Source organism: Neopsephotus bourkii, unplaced genomic scaffold, assembly GCF_033783945.1.
Source record: "Neopsephotus bourkii isolate Nb327-2 ecotype Australia unplaced genomic scaffold, CSIRO-AGI_Nbou_v1 NB_756, whole genome shotgun sequence".
In the NCBI taxonomy this organism is placed as follows: Eukaryota; Metazoa; Chordata; class Aves; order Psittaciformes; family Psittacidae; genus Neopsephotus; species Neopsephotus bourkii.
Window position 1 is genome coordinate 2,820,178 of NW_026901254.1, and position 25,000 is coordinate 2,845,177.

The 25,000-nt window shown below is 37.4% G+C and overlaps 1 protein-coding gene across 2 annotated transcripts in view; it reads left to right on the forward strand.

The window, feature by feature from the left end:
* Nucleotides 1-25,000, forward strand: part of CSMD1 (CUB and Sushi multiple domains 1) — a 1,128,271-nt gene that overhangs the window by 721,312 nt on the left and 381,959 nt on the right. For both annotated transcript variants that reach the window (XM_061354960.1, XM_061354961.1), the window contains exon 7: nt 44-121. In XM_061354960.1, the coding sequence (XP_061210944.1) occupies nt 44-121 (78 nt within the window). The remainder of the gene's footprint in view (nt 1-43; nt 122-25,000) is intronic.

The following is a 25,000-nucleotide window of genomic DNA, read 5'->3' on the forward strand; positions in this document are numbered from 1 at the left end:
TTTAATAATGAATTACTTTCTTTTTGTTTCCTTGTTTTCTCAGTGAAAAAAGCTATTGAACTGAAATCAAGAGGAGTCAAGATGTTGCCCAGCAAAGACAGCAACCATAAAAATTCTGTCTGTAAGTTGTTTATACCGTTATCTTTAGTGACTGCATATATCTTCTGGAGTCCTATTAAATATAGGTGTTGGGAACCCATGGTCATAAATGGTTATTATGCTTTCAGTTGTCACTGAATTAGAACTCCACCAGTAATACTGAGGGTGTAGAAAGCAAAATATGTGTTGTAATGTCTGAAATATTTGGGTGTGTAGGAAAACACCCACATTCTACATACCGGGGTATTTAAAATTCAAAGATGCAAGGCAGGTTAGGAAATCAAGGCAGAACAGTGACATAAAGACTTTATCACTGCAGTTCTGGTGGCAGTAAAGGTATCTTAGCATTTTCTGGATCTGTTTATATTTTATGATTCTTTTCTTCCCCTCAGTTAATATCACAGTTCTTAATTCCTCACCCTCCTTGCCACACTGTGTCCTGGTGACTGCCTCTTTCCAGTCCTGTAATACAGCACAGCAGGGGCTAAAACTGCTGTAATTTCCAGCTTCTCAAGAAGATGGAGATCACAGCATCTCCTTCCCTTCACTGCATGTTTAGTGCATTCTGGAATGACATCTGTTCAGTCCCTCTACGCCTTTTTCCCCCATGTATAGGGTAAGGGTAAAATCAAGATGCTATCTTATGGGACATGAGGCTGTTATTTTTTTTTAAGCATTGTTTTCCCTAAACAACTGGCAATCTCAGTAGTATCCTGAGAGTTCTTACTCCATTAATCAGACCAGTCTTGAAACAAGAAAAATAAGAAGATAATTTTCTATTTTGGCAAACAGAGAGTCCCTTAGCCCCCCCAAAAGCCAGAGGGTAAGCCAGTGTTCACTTGCAACTAATTAGAAGTGCTTGTATAATGACTAAAATGTGTTTGAATAAATTAATTCTTCATGTAATAACACTGAACTCGGTGGAATAAAACCTGGGCTGTGTTTGTCTCATTGTGTGCTATTCTGCAAATACAGAGAGAATGAGTGTCTTGAAGGCTCATGTCTAGGGAATATGATTTGGTCTCTGTGTTTCTGCAGTGCACTGTTTAATGCAAAGTGAGTGTTTTGGCTTGCTCACTGGAACAAAAGAGGCATGACAATTTTCTGCCTTAAATATTGCACGTTGATGGTGTGGCACTCAAAAGGAACTTTTTATGCAGGGTGTAGCAGAAAAAGTTGATCCATCTCTTTGGTGTTTGAATCTGAATGGGTGATTTGATTATTTATAAGTTACTTGCGGTAAGTGTGCTATCTCCGCTTACACTGTCAGAGCACATGCTGTCAGACACCACACTTAATTACAGAAAGTGGAAGTAGGACAGGCTATTGAATAAAATCTTATAAGGCAGTCTGCTGTTTACTTTAAATGTAATGTCTTGTAGTTTTTTTCTTTGCGTTTTGACTTGTGAAGCTTTATTAATTGTGCCTGACTTTTCAACATAAATCTTAAGAAGTGCATTATTGTTATTACCACTACTTTTGCATATATGAAGCATATAAAAATGATAAGATTAAAATACAAACAAATGTATTTTGCTTCCCTTTCTCATGTAACACTTCAGTATTGAACAATTTTTCTTGATAGTAATTGTGTAGATAGAAAAAAATAATTGGGAATTCAACTTCAGGGAACTGATAAGAATGGCTATTGCCATCTGATGCCAATTATGAAATTTCAAAAAATGGAAATTGAAGACTAACACCTCTCCCTATTCTTTTACATTAGATATTTTTAATATTTTCTCTCTATAAACCAGAAGGCTTACTTTTGCATTTTGGCAGATGGAATGCAAAACCCAGCATGCCAAATGCTGTGAGGGCATGCCCTGCAAACCCTAAGATCTGCAATTTTCTCACAGCTCTTCCAAGTACAACCTGAGAACAGCTGCAGAAAGCATTTCACAGTGGCACAACTCTATTAGGATTTAGGCAGAAAGTGTTACCAGTGTAGTGATAATTCCTTGTGGGATGCAGAACAGTATTTTAGTTGCACAGTTTTATCTCACTCCTCTCCTCTTGGGCTTGCCTGGATTCTCAGATGGTTTCTTTCAACAGTTCTGCCATCCTTCAGGTAGCAAAGCATGGCTTTGGGATATAGGTGCTGTGGTAGATTTACTATGGGAAAAATAGTCTCATATCACTCCACAGGGAAAGAACAGTTTTTTATTTGGTTTCTTTTTTTTTTTTTCCTTCTTCAATACACCTGGAGGAAACACCAAGTTAGTGGGTTGCCAAAATACTCCTGCCAGCCAGTACCCTTTAGCAGTGGGCAGGATGCTGTTGAATCATGATTAATTTATGCAACAAAATGGGAAAAGGATAGGACAGATAATTGAACTAAAACACAGTCCTGGTTCATCCAAACTTTGCACTTGGCAAAGTTTTGGAACATTAAACTGGGAAAAGGTAAATGGACAGGCAGTTCTGATGGTTGCTTTTTAACAGCTGGTCCTCATTAGTGCTTGAGCTGCCACAAACACTGGCCAAATCCAATGCTAAGCATATTTCTCCTTAGTTGTCTGAAGCTGATCTCTCAGAGGAGCAAGGAGAGAGTTTTAGCTTATGAATCTGCTTAGCGGAAACAAATCCAATTACATCTGTTTTGGTGTCCATCTGTTTAGTGACAGGCTCAGTCTACTCACTTTTTTTCCCTTACTAAGTCATTCTGATATATATGGTATATTCCCAAAGGACATTACTTGATCCATTTTGGGATCGTCACTCTCATTCTAACATTGAATAAGTCTGCAGACTCTGTGTCTCTAAAGGTTGTGGCCTTCTTCTAAACCTACTATGACTATAGTTTGCATTGTAACTGATTAGATAAAAATACTGTTTTGATTGCTGTCTCTCGTACAAATATGTTTTCATGGCAATATTCCTGCCCAGCAGCTCCACATCAGAGGGTGGTTATTCCCTCTAAACATCAGGGCATTACCTCTACAGTAGACATTGTTCAGGGAACATCATGTACATCCAAAGGAAAGAGAACTATAATGAAGTGGTCCGTGAGGACAGACCATCATTAAACAGCCAAAGTTGTTATAAAAGGCTTATTTTCTAGGCAAGTAGGAGATCCTTCTAGTTTATCTTTCCAAGTCTAGCCACACTGAGCAGTTACTGCTGGTCATTCCACATGCAAAGGATAACAATTTAGTACAGGTCTTGATCTTTTCAGGACACCAGTTTGCAGAATATTAGGAAGGCAGGGCCATAACTGCAGACTTGCTGCTCAGTGCCTCTTGGAATCTCTGGGTGCTGTGTGGCTCACTGCAACCCAGGGGCAGAGCAGGGTTAGGAGAATGGACAGCCCCAACAGCCCATGATGTCCCTGGCCCTAGTGCTGCCATTGCAGGGCAGACTCCCACTTCTAGGCCTCCTCACCAGGAGGACAGAGCACAGGAATGATGGAAGCTCACAGTAAATGCCAGTGAAGTTCAATGAGGTGAGAGACAACACATAAAGTGAAAAATGGAAATATTTATAAGGTAATCTGCCTGTGCAATAATGCTAGGAGGGGAAGGCAGCAGTGAAATAACGTGTCTTGGAGAGCTGATGGCTGAAGTCTGCTCTTATCAAAATGCTGTATGAATAGTGGGTCAAGTCACACAACACAGCAAACTGCATTCCACATTCTGGAATAGTAACAAAATTAACAGATGGAGACTTTCTTTAAAAAATAACACATTCACATTGCACCATGTTAACAGTTCATAGTAATTAGTGAATATTGAGTGACTTAACCCTATTTTGTAAAATGTTCAGTGTGTGAACTACCACGTTTTACAAGGTGAAAGATCTTTAGATATTCACTGAACAAAAACCTCTTAAACTTCATTAAAGCAATTTCAAGCTTCTGTAGTATTATTTGTAAATGTATTTCAGAATACCAGAAAAACACATTAATTAAAAAACACATAAAATACCGGAAAAAACACATAAAGAAGAATATGACTTAAGCGGAAGATTAATATATCCTCTGAGAGCTTAGCTATAGTGTTTTATCTAAACTGTTCTTTGCCCTGAAGATGATAAAAAGAGCTATTTTAAGACAGTGGTTTTTGTCATGTTGAGCCAAAGAACAAGTGAGTTTGCAGACTATGTATTGACTAGTTTCAGCACATAAAGGCAAATTAATGGCACATGCTGTTGAAATATAGCGGTTAATACCAAAACAGGATTATATTGCTATTTCTGTGAAAGAAAGGAAGAGTGACAACAGTCATTACTTATTTTGTTATTGGGTAACTCTGGAAAAAACTGCTTAGTACCTCACAATGTAAAGTTAAAAAATATGTTCATGGCAAAATTTTAGGTTGGAATTCTGTTGTTATTAATATGTTCCTCATGTTTTGTATAAATTGCCAATTTCATCTTGACAGTTGGCTGCTGGTAAATTTACTTTGATAGAAGCAAACTGATGATTAGTAAGAGTTTTGCTCTTCAGTTAATGAAAGAGTGTTTCCCTAAGAAGGACAATATTGGACTAAATACGTGCACTTAATAACACCATTTTCTGACTGCAAAGTAAACTAACCAGGTAATTATAGGTGATTGCGTATCAAAAGATCCTATGGTTTGGATTTTGTGTACTTAAGACCTCTGAATATGCATTCTGTTTTTCACTGTGAATATTTTCAGTATTACAAGACACTCTTAAAAAAAAAAAAAAAACAAACTTAGAAATACCTTAGAAATAAAGATACCATAGAAATAAAACATATATATCCTGCTGGAAAGTAGATTTTGTCTGCTGAAATTCCTGTGCCCCTTCAAGCAAACATGAATTTAAAAGGACTAGAAAAATAGACATAACATAAATCTATCTCTTTGATTGGTCTCACTGACAGCTAAAAGAAGTAAATATGAAAATGTTGGCAGTTTTCAGGGTTGCTTTTCTTCTGGGGCACACAGTAGTGTTTTGTAGTTTTTTGAACAAGAATTTGGGGGTTATTTGCCATTTTCTGACATGCAGGTGATCAGTTTGCTGTTGGTTCTGAAAAAAAAGCCCAACAAAGTACAAGGAAGTAAGGACAGCATGTCAAGAGACATACTTTACTAATTATTTGTGAGGAAGACATACCATCATTTTTTTAATAACTTTATCTTCTTCATGTCCTTTAAAAATATAAATTTCTAATTGTGAATCTTAGGATTTCCCTTTAAAAATACCACTGTCTTTTAAAAATGTCAGTTTCCTCAGCTCTTCATAAAACATTACAACACAAGGGTGAAGAGTGGAAGGATTCATCTGTAGCTCTTCTCTGACCTTTAGTGGGCACCTGTTCAGCATCTTCCATGTTTAGTGGCAGATAAACCCCTTCTCTCAGAAGGAAAACAGAGACCTTTTGCCTAAAACCAAGAAAAGGATTTGAGATGCCTACATTTAAGATTAAGATTTCTTCAGAGGAAGCTGAAACACAAGTCTGTTGTGTGAACCTCATTATGGAGGTGTCTTTTTCCCATTAGTTTTTATAAGAATTCTCTCTGAAGACCTCAGTGTTCTCAGTGGAAGTTACTCTGTGCCTGAGTGCTGTATTTTATGAAATTAATTTATAGGCACTGAAAGGATTCTCATTTGTAAGTGCCCAATCAGAAACTTGCTAAATGCCATTAAAGCTAGTTTTCATTCTTTCAAATCTCACAGCTTCAAAAGGAAAGCATTTCTTAAGTTTGCATTTGTATTGTACATTTCCACAAACAAGCAAAAGGACTGTTTATGACTTACTGATGTTTTAGTTAGAAGGGTAGAAGACGCAATGCTTAAATAACTTATACTTTGTTGGCCCAATTTTATTTCAGAAAGCCCTTTTACAGCAAGACTGATCATATGCTAAATGTTCAAATAAAAACAAAGAAAAAAGAGGGAAGTAATACTTTAAATATTGGCTCTTTAATACAATAGGTTAAAGGATGGAATCTAGAATCTTTACAATTAAAAGTATCTTTGTTATATATGTATATACATGCATATATATATGCTTACATATATATACACACCACTGTAGAAATACTTATAGGATTACATTACACCATTTAAACTGTGTCTAATAAGAGATTAATGACTCTATTTCCCCTTTTACTGAGTATTAGAGAATGAAATTTGGCAGTAGGAAAATAATAATGCAGCTTTAACGTCTAACAGTTTTATAAAGCTGTCCTAAAACAGGAGGGATAATTACCCTAATATACTTTGTCCTACCATAGAATGTAATAATATGGAGCTGTCCAAGTGTTAAAAAATATAAGGTTTTCACAGAAGATGAGTATCCCTTTGCAATGTAATTCTGCAGTGCTATTTTACTAGATTGCTTCATAAATCAGGTTAGCAAATTATACTTGGTGTTCCTAAATAAGCCTTCATCACTGCAGGAGTTTAAATATCTTTTAAAATACTATGCAAAAATCTTTCTGTGAAGAGAACTACTGCCTAAATATATTTGTGAAGAAAAGCATCACTTGTAGCGACAAGCAAAACAAGGTGCTTCATCAATTATTTAATACCTCATTTGCATATATAATTTGTAAAATAACCAGAAGAAAGCTTCTATTAAAATATGTAAAACAAGATGTAATCTGATTGAATTATGAATGGTTAAAATGAATTGTTATCCAGTTAGGGAGCTGAAGCTGCCATTAAATAATTTTTGTATACAATTATGAAACATTATTGATTATCCAAAGTGCATGTTCATACTGTAGGCTAAATTGACATTGAATGCTGTTACTTTCAAAGTCAAAGACTTAAGAATAAACAACCTGCTTTTAGCAGTTGCAATTCTGTATAAATTAGCTATTCATATGAAATTTAAATATAAACCTTAGTAGTTTTATATAGCTTCACTGGCTTAACTCCAATGCACAGCTCAGTTAAAAATACAGATGTGGGCAGTAAATAGGTGAGCAAAATGAAGTCTCAGTAGATTCAAATAATGTGTGTTAATTATGAAGGCCTTCAGAACTTGTGGGTGGGTGAATTCAGACTTCTGGAACATAAGAAACATTAAACCAATTTTAATTAAAGAACAAACTGTGACACTGGTCTATGAAGTGTAGGTGTGCTGTAAAATATGGATACCCTCACTGTCAAGTCTGTTAGAAGAGGCAGGGACATTCTATCTCATGCAAGGAGATTTCCACTTTCCACAGCGGCTGATTTAACAGTAGCTGCATAGTTTATGCATGTTGAGTATGAGTATTCAGATCCTGTTGTTTTCTAAATCCATATTGTGGGAGAATATATTGATGATCTGATAGAAGGTCTTGGACTATTTTCATTCTTCAGAATTTGTTCTTTACATTGTGAAACACTTTGAAAATAATTTCTACTGTGTTGGCATAGCATATCACTATCAGATTAGCTTGTCAGACTGGAGCGCATCTATTCCTGCAGCATTTCTGAGAGTGCCAGCATCAGATATGTTTGAAACAGGGGAGTTTGTCAGGTGACAGCTAATTTATCAGCAGCAGGCCAGTTTAAATACACTACTCCTTCTTCACTCAAAAAAAGGAAGGAAAAAATTAGTACAACACTTGGACAATGTATCAGTGTACCAGTAATGTGCATTGAAAAGCTTGAAATATTTTTGGAATGGGAACAAAAAAAAACGCACAAAAAAAAAAAAAAAAAGAACCAAAATGGAAATAAATACATTGGTTTACATTTGGAAAAAAACACAAGTTGCTTATTTAGGGGGAGGAGATTATGCAACACAATATGTCTTCCACTGAAACTGATAGAACAGGTTGTGTTTTAAAAAACAAAAAAATGGTTACTCAACTACATTTAAGAAAAAAGAAGTAACAGAACAGTCCAGAAAAATCCCCAAATACATGGCTAAGTTTTCTGTTAGCATGTCAGCATGCTTGAACAAGAAGGGACTGTAAGTGGTCTGGCTTGTATAAATCCTTCTATCATACAAGCTCTGTGAACTCAAGTAAGAGTGGTAAAATTGTTTTGTCATATAGCAAATGAATATAAGTTTTATTACATATGATAGCAATAAAAATATTTAATTCTGAGGTTTTAATGTAACAGGAAAACATTATATCTCAAAGTCCATATTATTCTGCTAATACAACCTTTTATTTGATTTCTGTCACCTCACTGTCACAATATTTTCTGCTTCAGGCACCTAACATGAAAGAAGTTCTCTTGCATAAGCAAAAGAGGTGTATGAAAAATGTATGCAGCATATCTTCCCTAGTTTAATTCTTTTAAACTGAACTCTGATGATCAGTGTCTCTGATAGAGGAGCTATAAAGTCAGTGAATTATCAAATTAACAAGAGCAAAACAGTATGGTTTCTCAAAGCGGACATTTAATGTGAAATGTAGTATTTTATTCAGGATGCTACTTTTTATTGCGATGTCAGCTTTTCCTTCAGGTTTTGAAGTTACATGGGAAGTTTTATACTGAGAAGTTGTGTTTCTTTCTCACTTTTATGAGGCCTGGTTTTCAGAGGTCTGAAAATGCATCTGCAGTACAGAATTAGCAGAGGATAAAATAAACTCCGTCGTCATAAATGATAAGCACTTGCGTTAAGATTAAAAATATAGCATGAAGCAACACCACCTGCTTGAATACTCTGTTGTATCTATGGAATAGATTAAAAATCAAATCCACGTTTCAGTGGATGAAAGTTCAAATCCGCTTGAACAATTTTTTTTTTATTATTTTCTTTGTTGTTTTTCAGTTAAATTAATCATAGTCATTTCTGGTCTAGTCCTAACCAAATTTCTTACTCATTTTTGCTATTCCAGTACTCTCCCCTATACTGCTGGGGAGGGGTGAAATGAGTGAAGGGTTGGTGGGTGCTTAGCTGCTGGCAGGGGTCAACCACTGAAGTGTAGAAACGGTTCACTAACCTAATTCCTTTACAAAATTTTTAGCATTTTTTTATGTCTTATCAAACATTACTGGTACTTTCAAACTTTCTGACAGTTTGCTTTAAGTTCAGCTCTTGTTCCCCCTGTACTTGAATCAGGCAACTGACTTCTGTTCTCAGGAAGGCCTGGCAGAAGAGTATGTGGTAGTGTAACAGGGAGAGGCCATGTTTCCATTCAGCACCCAGAACTGGATGTTCATTGGTCTCTTGAAGTGGAGAGTACTACAGGGATAGCACGCTTCAAAGTCTTTTTTTTTTTGTTGTTAAATTTGACATTTGTTTGGCATGTTCTAGGTTAAGTCTGTTTCTGTCAGTCTCCTTGAATTACTGTTTCCCATAGGCCTCCTGCAGCCATTTTTAATAGATGGTAGAAAATCAAAAAGCACTTCCTTGACACAAAGGTCACTTTCACAACAAATATAAGTTTTGAAGCATGGTATTGCTAATATATTCAGTGGAAAAGGTCATCTTCATTTTTTCCAGTGTGGAAAACTGGATTTTTCTCAAAAGTGAATGAGATGAATAAACAAAAATAATTTCAATTTAATAATATTTAAACAAAAATAAATAAATCCAATGCAAACATTTTAAAAAGAAAATTTAAGCCTTAGCAGCTCCTGTTTGATAAAGGTATGTACAAGTGAGAAAATAATTTAAAAAATCACATTTCTGAGCAACTCAAAACCAATTATGAGCCCTGCCTGTAATCATAGAATCATAGAATAGTTAGGGTTGGAAAGGACCCAAAGATCATCCAGGGGCAGGGACACCTCATACTAAACCATGTCACCAACGGCTCTGTCCAACCTGGCCTTGAACACCACCAGGGATGGAACATTCACAACCTCTCTGGGCAATCCATTCCAGTGCCTCACCACCCTTACAGTAAAGAATTTCTTCCTATATCCAATCTAAAATAATTGCCTGTTATTTTTTCCTGTTTTGCCATCATCTAAAGTCCTGTCCCTGAAATGTGTAATTAGGCATTATTATTTCAGATTTTAGAGAAGTGAAAAAAATCCCAAAAGCTTCACTGATGAACTGCTGAAATATTCTTGGTAAGTCTTTCAGATTTATCAGCTAAAGGCATGAGAACTCCGGATTCACTTTTGGGGGGAACTTGTAAAGTATATCTAGAGAACATGAGGAATAAAGTATAAAATATAAAATATTTTATAGAATATTCATAAAATATAAAGTGTTTTCTTGGATGGTTTCCATTAGAATTTAACAAAAGTAAAGCAAAGTAGTGTAAACTAAGAGTGAATCTGCACAAGGTAGTTTAAGGCACTCAGAAGTTTAGAAAGCTCCCTGGATTTCCAAAGACACCCAGTCCCCATGGGCTGTCCACTTTGGCTGCTTCCAGTTTTGATTGTAAACTGTGCAGCAGCCAAGCAAAGGGCACAGTTTGTGTCCTAATGTACATCCTTGCTTCATACTCTTCTGATTATGATATGGTTAATTGCACATATTGCTCAACTTTACACATTCCATGATTTTATCAGCATTAGTGTAAGATAGCATGGTAGACATTGTTTTGGCTTCTTTGCTGCGTCTTTCAATTGCTTCATTGCATTAGTGCAGACTCTGGTAGGTTAATACATTGTTTCAGTGAACGCCCATTTTGTTGACACAAAAGTTGCCTATAGGCCTACAGTTCCCTGGAGTTGTGTTTTCCTTCGAGTTTTTGCTGCCTCCTGCTGCCTCCGTAAAGCATAAGCACTGATAAACTTTCTGAAGGGTACCTCTAGCTAGAAATAACAAAGGGTATAGATGTGAGAGAAGGTCTCTCTTGGTAAAGAAATTTATGTAGTAAAAATATAAAAACAGGATGATAAATCAGAATAAAGCTGACAAGACCTTTTGGATTAAAGTTACAGAAAAAGAGATGTTAAAGGGAAGTGACACAGTTTGTTCTAACAGCAAGCTTATTAACACCTCAGGCTTAAAATGATGTTCTCTACCAACTAATAAAAAGAGCCCATCTGCTACACACCAGGTAACTAAAGCTCATAAGGCAAAGTGGTTGGCAAAAGGAGAAGAGACAAACCTGTCCAGTTAGTTGGAATTGGATTATACTATTGGAATTCTGCAGTACTATGGGAGCTATTTTGCATTACATATTAAAGATTGATATACGTTAAATACAATACACCATTCCTGTTGGTCTGCTTGCATCCCTGTTGCTTAGAGCATTTCCAAAATGTCTAATCTGGTTTAACAGTAAAGATTTTAATCCTCTCCCTCATGACTCAAATGCAAATAATGCCTCCCTCAAATGCAAAATAATAACTTCGTAATAATTATAGGTATATTGGAGAAACATAGTGGTTTCTTCTCGCAAAAAAGGTAATAACAAGATCTCAGCAAGTGGTGTGTTGTTATTGCTAATGCCATATACTTTTAAAGCAATTTCATACTCCGTTCTCACCAAAATGTGTTTACATTTCATTAAAATAATGATTTTGCTGAAAATCAAAACCTACTCCTAGTTCTTCATACTGTTGGTAGTGTGTTCTCCATTTCCGTTAGTAGCATGGCTGATTTTATAGGTAGACTGTGTTTCAGGGGACAGTAGTGTTAAAACTTAGATTTTCTCTTTCATTTTTCTATTTAATTTCTTGTGTAGACAGAAGGAAAAGTTTGTTAAGGTAGTAGTGTGTTACTGTACAATTTAACTGTATGTTAAGCAGGTGCACATTATCTTGCTCTCCCTCAACAATCAGATAAAATGTCTGTATTTCTTCTTTCAGTACAAGAGGCTGTTGGCACATTCAGTCTTGCTGAAAGCTCTTAAATTAATAAAAGCCCAGCTAGAATTCATGGATGCCTCATGAGCTCCAGCTGCCTTCTACTCCCTGTTGCAAACAGTGCTGCTGTGGGTAACGTGTTCCCCTCAATTAGCAGAGTAGCAGGATCAGCCTTAATGCTGATAGAATGTCATCAAGTCTCTATAAACAATAATACACAGAGAACTCAAAGATAATTATAGATATTAATATTTAAAAGCTGTGTAAATGACAAAGGGCACAGGTTTAGCATGTGGACTAATATGAGTGCCTCTTCAGGGACACAGAAAAAAAAACCAAAACATCTTTTACAGGAGATTCAGAGGACATTTCCTTTTTTGGATCTAAGGGCGAATTTGCGTAACATCAGAGAGTTAAAGCACTTAAATATCTGGGAAGCGGTATTTTTTAACATCAGAAAAATGATGGATTTTCCACTGTTACTATTCTAAAATGATGGTTGGTTAAATAGAATCATAGAATCATAGAATAGTTAGGGTTGGAAAGGACCTTAAGATCATCAAGTTCCAACCCCCCTGCCATGGGCAGGGACACCTTGCTCTAAACCATATCACCTAAGGCCTCGTCCAACCTGGTCTTGAACACTGCCAGGGATGGAGCATTCACAACCTCCTTGGGCCACCTGTTCCAGTGCCTCACCACCCTAACAGGAAAGAATTTCCTCCTTATATCCAATCTAAACTTCCCCTGCTTAAGTTTTAACCTATTACCCCTTGTCCTGTCATTACAGTCCCTAATGAAGTGTCCCTCCCCAGCATCCCTATAGGCTCCCTTCAGATACTGGAAGGCTGCTATGAGGTCTCCACGCAGCTTTCTCTTCTCCAGGCTGAACAGTCCCAACTTTCTCAGCTGATCTTCATATGGGAGGTGCTCCAGTCCCCTGATCATTCTCGTGGCCCTTCTCTGGACATGTTCCAACAGATCCATGTCCTTTTTGTGTTGAGGACACCAGAACTGCACACAATACTCCAAGTGAGGTCTCACGAGAGCAGAATAAAGGGTCAGGATCACCTCGTTCGTCCTGCTGGTCACACTCCTTTTGATGCAGCCCAGGATACGGTTGCCTTTCTGAGCTGCAAGCTCACACTGCCGGCTCATGTTCATTTTCTCATCGACCAGCACCCCCAAGTCCTTCTCTGTAGGGCTGCTCTGAATCTATTCTGTGCCCAGCCTGTAGCTGTGCCTGGGATTGCTCTGACCCAGGTGTAGGACCTTGCACTTGGCATGGTTCAACTTCATGAGGTTGGCATCAGCCCACCTCACAAGCTTGTCAAGGTCCCTCTGGATGGCATTCCTTCCCTCCAGTGTAGCAACCGAACCACACAGCTTGGTGTCATCAGCAAATTTGCTGAGGGCGCACTCAATCCCACTGTCCATGTCAGCGACAAAGATGTTAAACAAGACCGGCCCCAACACCGATCCCTGAGGGACACCACTCGTTACAGGTCTCCAGCCGGACATTGAGCCATTGACCACAACTCTTTGTGTGTGGCTATCCATTCTTTATCCACCGAGTGGTCCATTCATCAAATTGATGTCTCTCCAATTTAGAGACAAGGATGTCGTGTGGGACAGTGTCACACGCTTTACACAACTCAATATCACTAGTGATGTAATTTTGAAAATAAATCTAAAATTCCACCCAAAGCAGAAATCTATACATTCGTGACAGTTACAGAGCCCAGGAAAGAGGGGATTAGGCTGGACAATGTTCAGTAGCTTATCCGTAACAATGCAATCAGCTCCACTTTGAACAATATTTTTCAAATTGTTATTAATAAAGCAGTTTGTTTAGAAAAAAAATTTTGAAATTCATTATCAAAGGGTTTTAACTTGGGGTCTTAAAAAAAAAAAAAAAAAAAAAGCCTTTGCACATTCCATTTCACAGTGTTTTAGCTGGAGAAAAGCCTGCCATAAAAGCTTAAATATACAGACTTGAGTGGTACAGCTGTTTAGAATTCTCCATAGACAAAGGGGTGCACACCATTACCTGTAACTGCTTAGCTGAGGAAAAGTAACAACTTCACATCCAAAAGAAACAGGGCTTTTGAGATTTCATGAAACAATATACATGCAATACCAGTACAAGATATGTGCCTCTTGCTTATTGCAGTTTGTACCCTTGGTGTCATAGAGCAGATAAGAGCAGGCTCAGTCCTTCAGTACAGTAGCAATTGCACCAAAGATCCACAGCATGTTTTCAACAGAGAAAAAAACAGGCAGAAATGATAAGAGAAAATAGACTGACAGCTGTAAGTCTTTTCTTAAATGTATATGTCTGCATTCTTCACAAGGTAGTGCACTTCTGTTGTGAAAGGTGACGAAAGAGTAATATTAATTGAGAGGTTAAGACCAAACCCCAGTATTGTGGTTAAGATTCTTAATTTTTGACAGTTCCTTAGCAAAGTCTCTGTTGGTCCTTCTCTTACAACAGAAAAAGGTTGACAAAATTTATCATATGTACAACACCAGTTTTTGATCAAAGATCTGTTCAACAGGGGGAAGCCAAAGGGAGTGCTATGCTATGACAGTCATAATACTAATTTATAATGGGTCCTTGTTTTAGATATATGAGTGAAAGATGTTTTAATCCTAAAAAAAGACTGATACTAGACTCCTGTCACAGACTTTCAAAGAGCAAAAATGACTTAATATCTCTCCTATTCATGATGTTTAGATTAAAAGGTTAGTTTTCATAATGATAACCATGCAGCTGATCAGACTTGCTAAGGCCTCTATGATACTATCTTTGGGTTGTAGAGTCCAAATGACCATAAGGATGTGTATTACAGTTTGACTGTATTACTTTTCATCAAACTGAAATTTCCCATCTTTCATTGAAGTGTCCTCTGTAATATAGGATATTACAGAGTAATACTTCTGGGTTTTTTTCCATCAATTGTTCTTGTTGCCATAAAGATATTTATTGAACAATATTTTGGAGCCAGATAAAACACTTTGGTGGCTTTCGTCCTCAGACAGTTTCCTAACCATCAGGCTAGAGCCATTCCGCTCTGATTTTCTGACCTAGTTATGAGGAATTGAAAAGGTTTTGAAAGAGCCCTGTTTCAGAACTGTTACTAGCCTAGTAGTAGCAGTCACATAACAAAGGTAGTTACAGGTACCTGATCAAGTCAGGCAAAGAAACTTTTTTTTTTTTCCTGGATGAGTAGTCTTCCCATTTAAGCAATGAACAATACTATCTTCTGCTACCTAGTATGAATGGCAAACAAGCATACTCAACTGATACTGGGTTTACTTTACTTACATTAAAAGTTCACCTTAACAGTGTTAAGGTTCAATTCATAGGAAACTGAGAAAACCCAACAGTTGCATGTTGCTATCACAGAATGTGATATTTCAGCTTTGAATTAAAACATGAATAATTTCAGTAATATTACATCCACAGTGATTGTCATCTATTTCCCGAAAGTCAAAATTTTGGGACTGAGCATGCAGAACCCCTCATTATTTCTACGTGCTGGATTAAGGGTCATTCTTGCTTAAATATTATTCCTGAAATCTTAATGATTGGTCAAAATTCAGCCTCAGACACAATTTTCTAAATGTTACAATCAAGTGACAGTGACAAATACTGGTGGGAAAAATAAGCTAACTCTTTGTGCTGATCAAAGATGATTCATATTATAAAACCCCTGTAACCAACTCTGGTGTGCCCTCTGGATTATAACATTGCCTATCAGGGTGCAGATTAAGCTCTTTAACAACCAGCTACACACAGCAGAAACATCTTTTGATACCTGAGAAATAGAAACTGGTTTTAATCCTTGTGTATGTGATAAGAGTGCATTTCTTGACAAAGATAACTGAAATTTACATTTTTTTTCTGCACTCTCTGAACAATCATATAATGAAAAGAATCCAGAGGTTAATTATGAGTTGCTTTGTATTTCTTCCCAGCTGTAACCTTGTAAAGGCACTCTATTAGAGTTGTGAGAATATTTAATTTCGTCACGTGGATTTAATTTCGTCACGTGGATTACTTCAAACAAACTGTTTTGAAGGAGAGGTATGCTTTTCTGTTGAAGTTTGAAATTATTTACTTTTTTGGTGGCTTATAAATATTTTTCCCTTGGTCTCGTCTCAAGCAAAGCCTCACAGGAAAGTGATTAAAAATACTGGTACTAAGATCTGGGTATTTTTTTGTTGTATGATTTAATTTCTTTCTCAGGACAGTATTAGCTGAGTTTTGTTTGTTTTCCTTTATCTGTTCTTCTTATCAGGCTCTGGCAAGATTTTACTTTTCATCTTCCTCCCCTGTTCTGTGTATGTATGACTTCAGGAGTGGTGTACATGCTTCATTTTTATGTTTCCTTAGTGGATGTGGAATAATTCCTTAATGTACCATCTCAGTAATCTCTCATATTCTCTTTCTTTTCCAGCATAATCTAAACTGGGCAGGGGAAAGTTCTGGTTGTAAGATGAAGTATATGAGCTCTACTAGCTTGAATGGTAGTATTCATCGTATTACAGCTATTCAGAATACTAATTCACGGAAGTCTTCTTAACTGAGAGTCATGGGCTTCTTGTGCTATATTTTGGATGCCTGTAGTCCACTTAGCGTTCAGATATTTTTGCACTTAGAAACAATCAGGTAGATTGGTTCTTAAATTCTTAAACCATGTCTTTCAAAATACACTCAAAAGTTGTTATCTGTATCTTACTCTTATTCTCTCTTGCTTCTGGTTTTGACCCATGAAGGTAATATATTGTTTGAAGCAGTAGTCCTAGGTTTCTGATGATAAAAATAGTCATAGAATTGTAGAACTGTTTCGGATTGAAGGGAACCTTAAGAACATCTAGTTCCAACCCCCTGCCATGGGCAGGGATATCTGTCCATTTAAACACTAATCCTAGGTTAATACCTTATTCTTCTTAAAAACCATTCATGTAGAAGACGATATATATATATATATATATATTTAAATTCTTTCTGTATGGCTTCCAATTTGTATGTTTCAGTGATGTATTGTCATGGGTTGTTTTCTTTTTGGGGTTTTTTTGGGGGTTTCTTTTTTTTTTTGTTTGTGTTTTTTTTTAATTATTCAGTTGGTTTTTTTTCTCTTTTTGTCACTTTTGTGTGGCATGACCTTGCTATGGATTATTAATGCCTTATATTATTAGTTATGCCTTATATTCAGCAGTATTCATATTTGGCTAAAGAAATTGTCCTTCAAGCAAAGGATTGTCAGTTGATGGTGACTCTGAAGGTTCAGTAGGCATCCTGGTCTACTTGTGCCAGAACTACCTGCTTGTGGTTAAATAAGGTGAGATATCTTGTTTCACACTGACTGGCCTCACTGCTTTAGCCTCTTAATAATTACACAGAAGGATGTGTTTTACTTATTCCTATGATCTCTTTTATTTTTGAATTCTGTTCAAGCCTTTATGGATCATACAGTTTGATTTTGTCATAGTCCTCTGCATCAGCCCTAAACAATTCCTTAGTTCCTGATGAAAGTAGGTGGAAAGGTGGAACTAAAAACGTGGCTTCTTGTTTTTTGTTTTACATTTCTGCCGTTATGTCTTTCTCAGCCTTTCAGTATTTCCTTTTTGCCTGTGACAAAACAGTGAGGGCTTGCTGCTCTGCAAGGAAAGTGAAAAAAGAGTGGGACACAATAATAAGGCAGGCATAAGCAACGACTGCACCAAAAGGAGTTGGGATATGGGATGGTGAGTCTGTATCAGGATCAGGGCTAAGACCAGTGGTCAGGATCCGTCACAGCTCGGCCATCACCCAGCAAATCTGCAGTTCAGGGGAAGATTTGAGGCTAAGCTGAGCCAGGGTCAGCACAGGCATGTCCAAGACAGAGTATAGGCACTGGCGCTGCACAACCGCAATGCAGCACAGAAAGAGGCAGTGATTACAGCCAGAGCTTAACAGCGTTTGCTATGGAAGTGGGGCCAGGCCTTAACTTCTACCTTTTTTTTCAAAACTGCTCTTCCCAGCAGGGGACCTGACCTTGGACTCAGATGGCTCAAGTCTAACTTAGCCAACCAAACTCCTCCAAGAGCAGTGTATTTGCAGTTATCTAGAGGTGATGGAGTGTTGCCTCACCTGCCTTAGCAAAATTTTGTGAATGGCCAGGCGTTATACTTGGCTTAGTATAAATGAACCTGTAATAGTGCCCAGCTATACTTCAGCTGTCCATTTAGTATTTCTGCCTTTTTCATTTCAGCGTTCTTGTATGCACAAAGTCATTTATGTAGAGTTGCTTTTTCAATTTGTTTGTTTGTTTGTTTCTGTCAGGAATGTTCTCACATCCCTTGGGAAACCATTCCTTAATAAATACTGAGAAATTCAAAGTATGAGAAAGTTAAGGGAAGATCCTCTTCAGTGTATATTAGAAAAGTAGAACAAAAAGAGTGTGCTGGATAAAAAGTCAGGTTTAAACGAGCATTTTATGAATTTCAAAGAATGATAATTGTACATGGCAAATGGAGTCTTCTAGTGTTTTTTATGTCTTCTGTTTGATTAATGTATGAAAAGTAATTGAACACAGTTTCCAGAAGTCATGAAGAAACAATTTATAATTCTTTATCTTAATTTACTAAAAGCTCACAATGCTACAAAGTATTATTTGTCTAACAACAGTAAAGAATTGACTTTTTCTTCTCTTTTTCTCCCCAGTAGGTTAATTTAGAGGTTTCTCTAGGTGTTTGTCAAAAGGAAAATCGTGTTCTTTAACTACATTGTTAAACTTCATTAGTTTTAAGGCTTCAAAATATCAAATAAAAGAGAGAGTTTTAATGGATTTTTTTTTTTCCTTTAGGGAATGTGCTACCTTTTATTCTTGTCAAATTTTAGGGTTAAGAGATACCTTTACTAATCATAAAAATGCAGAAATGTGCATACTGTAGTAAAGAACATTTGTCATACTTGATAAAAGCATTTTAAATGCACAGAGCACTGAAAAGAAGGTTCTATTTTGTTTTGCTCTCTCTGTATATATACATATGTAATTATCAGATCTGTTATGTATAACAGTATATATATACTATATATAATATAGCTATATTGTAGCATAGAAGCATTTAATACAGTATATGTTATCAATTATAATATTTTTTGCTGAAACCATTGTACATTCAAGCATACAGGAATTTTTTTCCTCTGCATCAGTTTTAATACTGTAGGCCATAATACAGCACTTGTACTTCAGATTTTAGGATGTTGTGTCATTGAAAAATAATGCTGGAAATCTAGCACAGTCAAGCTGTTTTACTGAAAGGCAGGTTGTGGGAAGATCCATGTACTTAGTTTTTCTCTTAACTGCATTCAGTCATTGAAAATTGTGAGTTTATTTTAATTGAAAAATAGCTTTCCTCCTTCTGGAATCATTAAAAGTTTTGATCTATGTAAAGTGTGGGTGATGCTGAAAGAGGAGTATTCCTTGGTGAAAATCACTTCACCTCCTCCTAACATGAATAGATGGTATGTGTGGGGATTTCTTTGACAGCCAGTGAATGAATAGGGAAATAATCTACCATTGCCTGATAATGCAGAGAGCTCTCTGGTATTTTTCATCCTCCTGCATTTTATTTCTGATTTCTGATCCTGCACCTGGCATTAGTCAATAGTATTTCTCCTTTGCCTTTGATACCGCATTTTATTACAGACAAATGTGTAGCAGTGCTATGATTTCAAAATGACATCAAATCATAGTGCTCAGTGGGAGGTTTAGTGCATTTCTGTGGAGCAGAACTGTTTCTGTTGTATATTTGCAATTAATGAAGAGAAACCAAATTAAAATGAGACCAGTGTGGGTAATATAACTTCCCTACCTGTGTACTAACTCACTAACATTGCTGTTCTGAAAGACATGTTCTGGAGGTGCTGAATTAAAAAGAAGACAATTCTAAACCTGAGGATCTTTGTATAACTTTGAGTGAAGGTCATATTGTTTGTTCTCCCTTTTCACGGTCAGTGATACTTCCAACTAAAGATAATGAGGCGAGCCTGTGGAAACAGCAGCAACACTTTGTAATCCAAAGCAGTCAGGCCAAAATAGCGAAGAAAAAATATTCTCAAATGATGAGCTATTAGTATAATTTGCTGCTGACTTTGATGACGCAGTTTTAAGCCTTCTTGAAAAGTACATCCCTAAACAGAGGCTCTTTCATCTTTAAATGAAGGGTTGGGACAGCGTATTCTCCCACCTACTGTCATTATGGTTACTGGTTTAAAGCTGGGAACCAGAGGCATGGTTTTACCACTTTCTGCCTTCTTAAGAAGTAGATGTTGCCAGTATCTACATATATTTGGGTTCTGTGTTCCTTAATGAGATGGTAGCTAACACAGGACAGAATGTCTTTGCTTCCTCCTTTGCTTTTGCCTAGGTAATTGGCATAGAATAAGATACTAAACCCAGATATTTTACTACTCAATTTCTCAAAACTCATGGAACAAATAGTCTTAATACTGTTCTGCTAAACAGTACTAATTTGTGCTCTGAAATAGCAATCAGTTTAGATTTCTTAACGATGGATCATTCAGACTGCCCCCTTTTAAGTGCATTGCCCATTGCCAAGAACTAAAACTTACATTTTTGCAGGCATGTTTCAGCTTACTTTATTTGCAGTATAGAATGAAGAATAGACATAATTTTAATACTGTAAAGGTAAATGTGTCAAAAGGTCATGCGGGGTTAGCTGATTTAGAGTATAGCTGGGTATATTCAATCTATTATTAACATGGCTGATATTTTAATCCAACAAGTGCTTAGTCAGGCCTGTATGTAACTAAGGGCCTATTATAAATCAAGAACAAATAACAGCAGCTAACCTATCAGCACACTCCCCTTATATTCCACTTGCCATTTATTCGCTGGTTAACTAGATGAAAACTCATGCTAAATTCTTTTTCATGAGAGAGCATAGAATCATAGAAGACTCAGCTAGACTGGAAAGGACCTTTAAGATCATTAAGTACAACCATTACTCCAGGACTGCCAAGTCCACCACTAAACCATGGCACTGAGGGCCTCAAACACAGTTTTTGAATGCTTCCAGGGACATTGATTCCACCACTTCCCTGGGAAGCCTGTTTCAATGTCTGATTGCTTTCTGTAAAGAAAGTTTTCCTAATATCCAATCTAAACCTCAACTGGTGCAGCTTGAGACCAATATCTTTTATCATAGAGTCGTAGAATCATCTAGGTTGGAAGAGACCTTTAAGATGTAGAAGGTCATCAGATCATAGTATACCACAGATAGCAATGGCTGGATACATACAAATGCACTCGGTAGATTTTCAAATTTTAGAAACTTTGGGTCATCTTCAAGAAATCTCCTATCAACAGGGAAAGCTCAGAAACATATAAAAGCTGAAATCTAAGCACCCAGCTAACTTTGAAATGATGGGCAAATTAGTCACTGTCCTGGGCATTAAGCTTGAGCTGAACATCCTTGCTGGAATTAGTCTGGACACAGGACCATGCCCACACAGTCATATTGGTTTCAGGATTTGAATTATTATTTGAAGATTATTTTCTGTGCCATAATGCTATGTAAGTTGCCTTTGGAATTGCTTTGAATAACAACCCAATACAGCATTGCAAGGTGTAGATATGCTTTAAGCAACCAGACAAACAAAAAAAAGTCTGACCTTTGAAAGTCATTATTTTTGATTGATCATCCTTGATGACTTTCCAAATCAGATATTGCATAGATTTTTTTTTTCAATTACTCTGCCCATGGAGGTGTTCATTATATGCCCCTCCCTATATGACAGTAACCCTAAACCTGTCTTAAACCTTTTGTCATAAATGTCATAAATGATGAGAAATAAAACCTGAATGTAGAGAATGGTAGATATACATCACACTAACAGTACTTGTCGAGCAAAAGTAAAGGGAAAAGTTGAATAAAAAAGATTAACACATTTATATTCAGTCTTTTATGAGTTACCCAAACGATTTGCAGTCCATAGTATTTATCCCACTGCTGATTTCTTGCAAAATCTGCCAGAGTTAAGTTCTCATACTTGCTTAGTCTGGGCTTGTCTTGACCTGCCTGTTTTAGCTGCAGCAGCAGTTGTCTACTGACCAGTAACTATTGACTAAATTGGTTTGCTTTCATTTTGCTTTGTAGTACTATGTGATGTATGATTGTTATACTACTTTTAATATTTTGTAACTAACTGGAAACTGGAAAGTTTGTAACTAACAGGCAGTAGAAGAAAAAGTCTAACATGCAACACAAAGGAGAATGGGTAGATTCTAGTAAGTGTGTATAATAATTTAATCATATATTTTTATATATTATATATAAATATTATTTATGTTATCTAATAATTCTATCTGTATTATTATGAAGACTTTTCCTGTGGTAGCTAAGTTTCATTTGTTTGGGGGGTTTGGTTGGTTAGTTGTCTTTTTCAATTTGCTTGGCCAGTATCTATATGCAGGGATGCCTCAATGCGCCCAGGCTTCAACAGTTCTAGGCTGAAACCATATCGCCTAATACTACCATTAAGTATAATGCAGTTAAAGCCAGGGGTGATGCTGAACCATGTGCACATTTAGAGCTAAAAATACCTCTTTCACATCTTACTAAATTTAAACACTCAGAAAAAGCAGCAGTTTGGCTTGCCAGTAGGAACTCATACTTATTTGGCCAAAGAACTGAAACATTTTTCCTTTCTTATTAGAGGGTTTAAAAATATCGACTACAGGTGTTTCGATATCCCATTTAGTACCTCATACCAGAAAAAAAGGCTTAAATATTAAATACTTTTAGGATTGTGAAATATCAGACTCAAAAGCTGTGCAATGCTGAAGTAAACATTACAGGTGAAACCTTAATTTCTGTACTTTATAAGTGTGACTTATTCATCAATTTAGTTATTTTTCTCACATAGATCATCAACAAGGAAACACACTGTTCTCTTTTCTGTAACCCCATCATTTGAGAGAAAGAGCACCACTTTTTGACTTTTCTACTGATGTATTTGATAGAAAGTAAATAAAATTTATTGGTTTCCTAAGTTTTGAAGATGAGGTGCAGAGCGTAGCTACTGAGTAGGAAGCTCTTGGCTTTGTAAACTGACCATATTTATTCTAGCTATACATTTTTTGGGGTCACAGTTGCTGTTGGAGTCAGGATGGTAGAGTAAAAATGAACTGAACCAACAGATACTAAAAATGTTAGGTTGTTTGCTTTTTTCAATTTTTCTTCTGTGTAGTTTTGTGAGCTTCATTAATAATACTTTGCCATTTTAGATAGAAGCTTGAAGCCTTAATTATTAACAGGAGTAACATCTTGTTCAGATACTCTAAAAGTATTGGTTGAATCACATGCATATTCTTGCCTCTAGCTTACCATGCTACTCCTTGAGGCAGGACAAGTGAGTGTTCTATTACTTCTTTTACCTTTTCTGTTTGCCAGTACAGCATACATAAAAGCTTAACAAGAAGTTGTGTGCTTTAACTAAGCCACTAGCTCACTCCCTCTCGGTGGTGGGATAGGGGAGCGAATGAGAAGGGTAAATATTAGAAAACTCGTGGATTCAAATAAAAGCAGTTTAGAATTAAACATGGCTTCAGTTAGAATTAAACTTGGCTAGGAATATGAAACATAACAAGAAGGGATTCTATAATTACATTGCAAATAAAAGACAGACTAGGGTCAAAGTAGCCCTCTCCAGAAGCTACCAGGAGAACTGGCTACCCTGGATTTGGAGAAGGCTGAGGATCTTAATGACTTCTTTGACTCAGTCTTCACTGGCAAAGGCTCTGACCACACAACCAAAGTCTTGGAAGGCAGTCGCAGGGACTGTGAGGATGAAGACCTTAGGCCCACTGTAGGAGAGGATCTGGTTCAAGAGCGTCTTAAGATCCTGAAAGTGCACAAGTCCATGGGACCTGATGAAATCCATCTGCAGCTCCTAAAGGAGCTGGCAAATGAAGTTGCTAAGCCACTCTCCATCATATTTGAAAACTCATGGTGAACAAGTGAAGTTCCCAATGACTGGAAAAAGGGTGACATAACCCCCATTTTCAGGAAGGGGAAAATGGATGACCCAGGGAATTACAGACCAGTCAGTCTCACCTCTGTGCCTGGCAAAATCTTGGAGAAGATTCTCCTGGAAAGCATGCTAAGGCACATGAAAAACAAGAAGATGCTTGGTGACAGCCAGCATGGCTTCAATAAGGGGAAATCCTGCCTGATCAATTTGGTAGCCTTCTATGCTGGGGCTACGGAATTGATGGGCAGGAGTAGAGCAGCTGATGACTTCTGCAAAGCATTTGGCAATGTCCCACATGACATCCTTGTCTCTAAATTGGAGAGACATGAATTTGATAGGTGGACCATTCAGTGGATAAAGAACTGGATGGATGGCTGCACACAGAGTTGTGTTCAATGGCTCAGTGTCCGGCTGGAGACCAGTAACAAGTGGTGTCCCTCAGGGATTGGTGGTGGAGACCAGTCTTGTTCAACATCTTTGTTGGTGACATGGACAGTGGGATTGAGTGCACCCTCAGCAAGTTTGTTGTTGACACCAAGCTGTGTGATTCAGTTGATACGCTGGAGGGAAGGAATGCCATCCAGAGGGACCTTGACACGCTTGTGAGGTGGTCTGATGCCAACCTCATGAAGTTTAACCATGACAAGTGCAAAGTCCTACACCTGGGTCGGAGCAATACCAGGCACAGCTACAGGTTGGGCAGAGAAGAGATTCAGAGCAGCCCTGCAGAGAAGGACCTGGGGGTGCTGGTCGATGAGAAAATGAACATGAGTCGGCTGCAGTGTGCACTCGCAGCCCAGAAAGCCAACCATATCCTGGACTGCATCAAAAGGAGTGTGACCAGCAGGTCGAAGGAGGTGATCCTGCCCCTCTACTCTGCTCTTATGAGACCTCTCTTGGAGTACTGTGTGCAGTTCTGGTGTCCTCAACGTAAAAAGGACATGGAACTCTTGGAACAAGTCCAGAGAAGGGCCACGAGAATGATCAGGGGACTGGAGCACCTCCCATATGAATTATGGGGCTGTTCAGCCTGGAGAAGAGAAGGCTGCGTGGAGACCTCATAGCAGCCTTCCAGTGTCTGAAGGGGGCCTATAGGGATGCTGGGGAGGGACTCTTTATTAGGGACTGTAGTGACAGGGCAAAAGGTAACAGGTTAAAACTTAAACAGGGTAAGTTTAGATTGGATATAAGGAAGAAGTATTTTACTGTAAGGT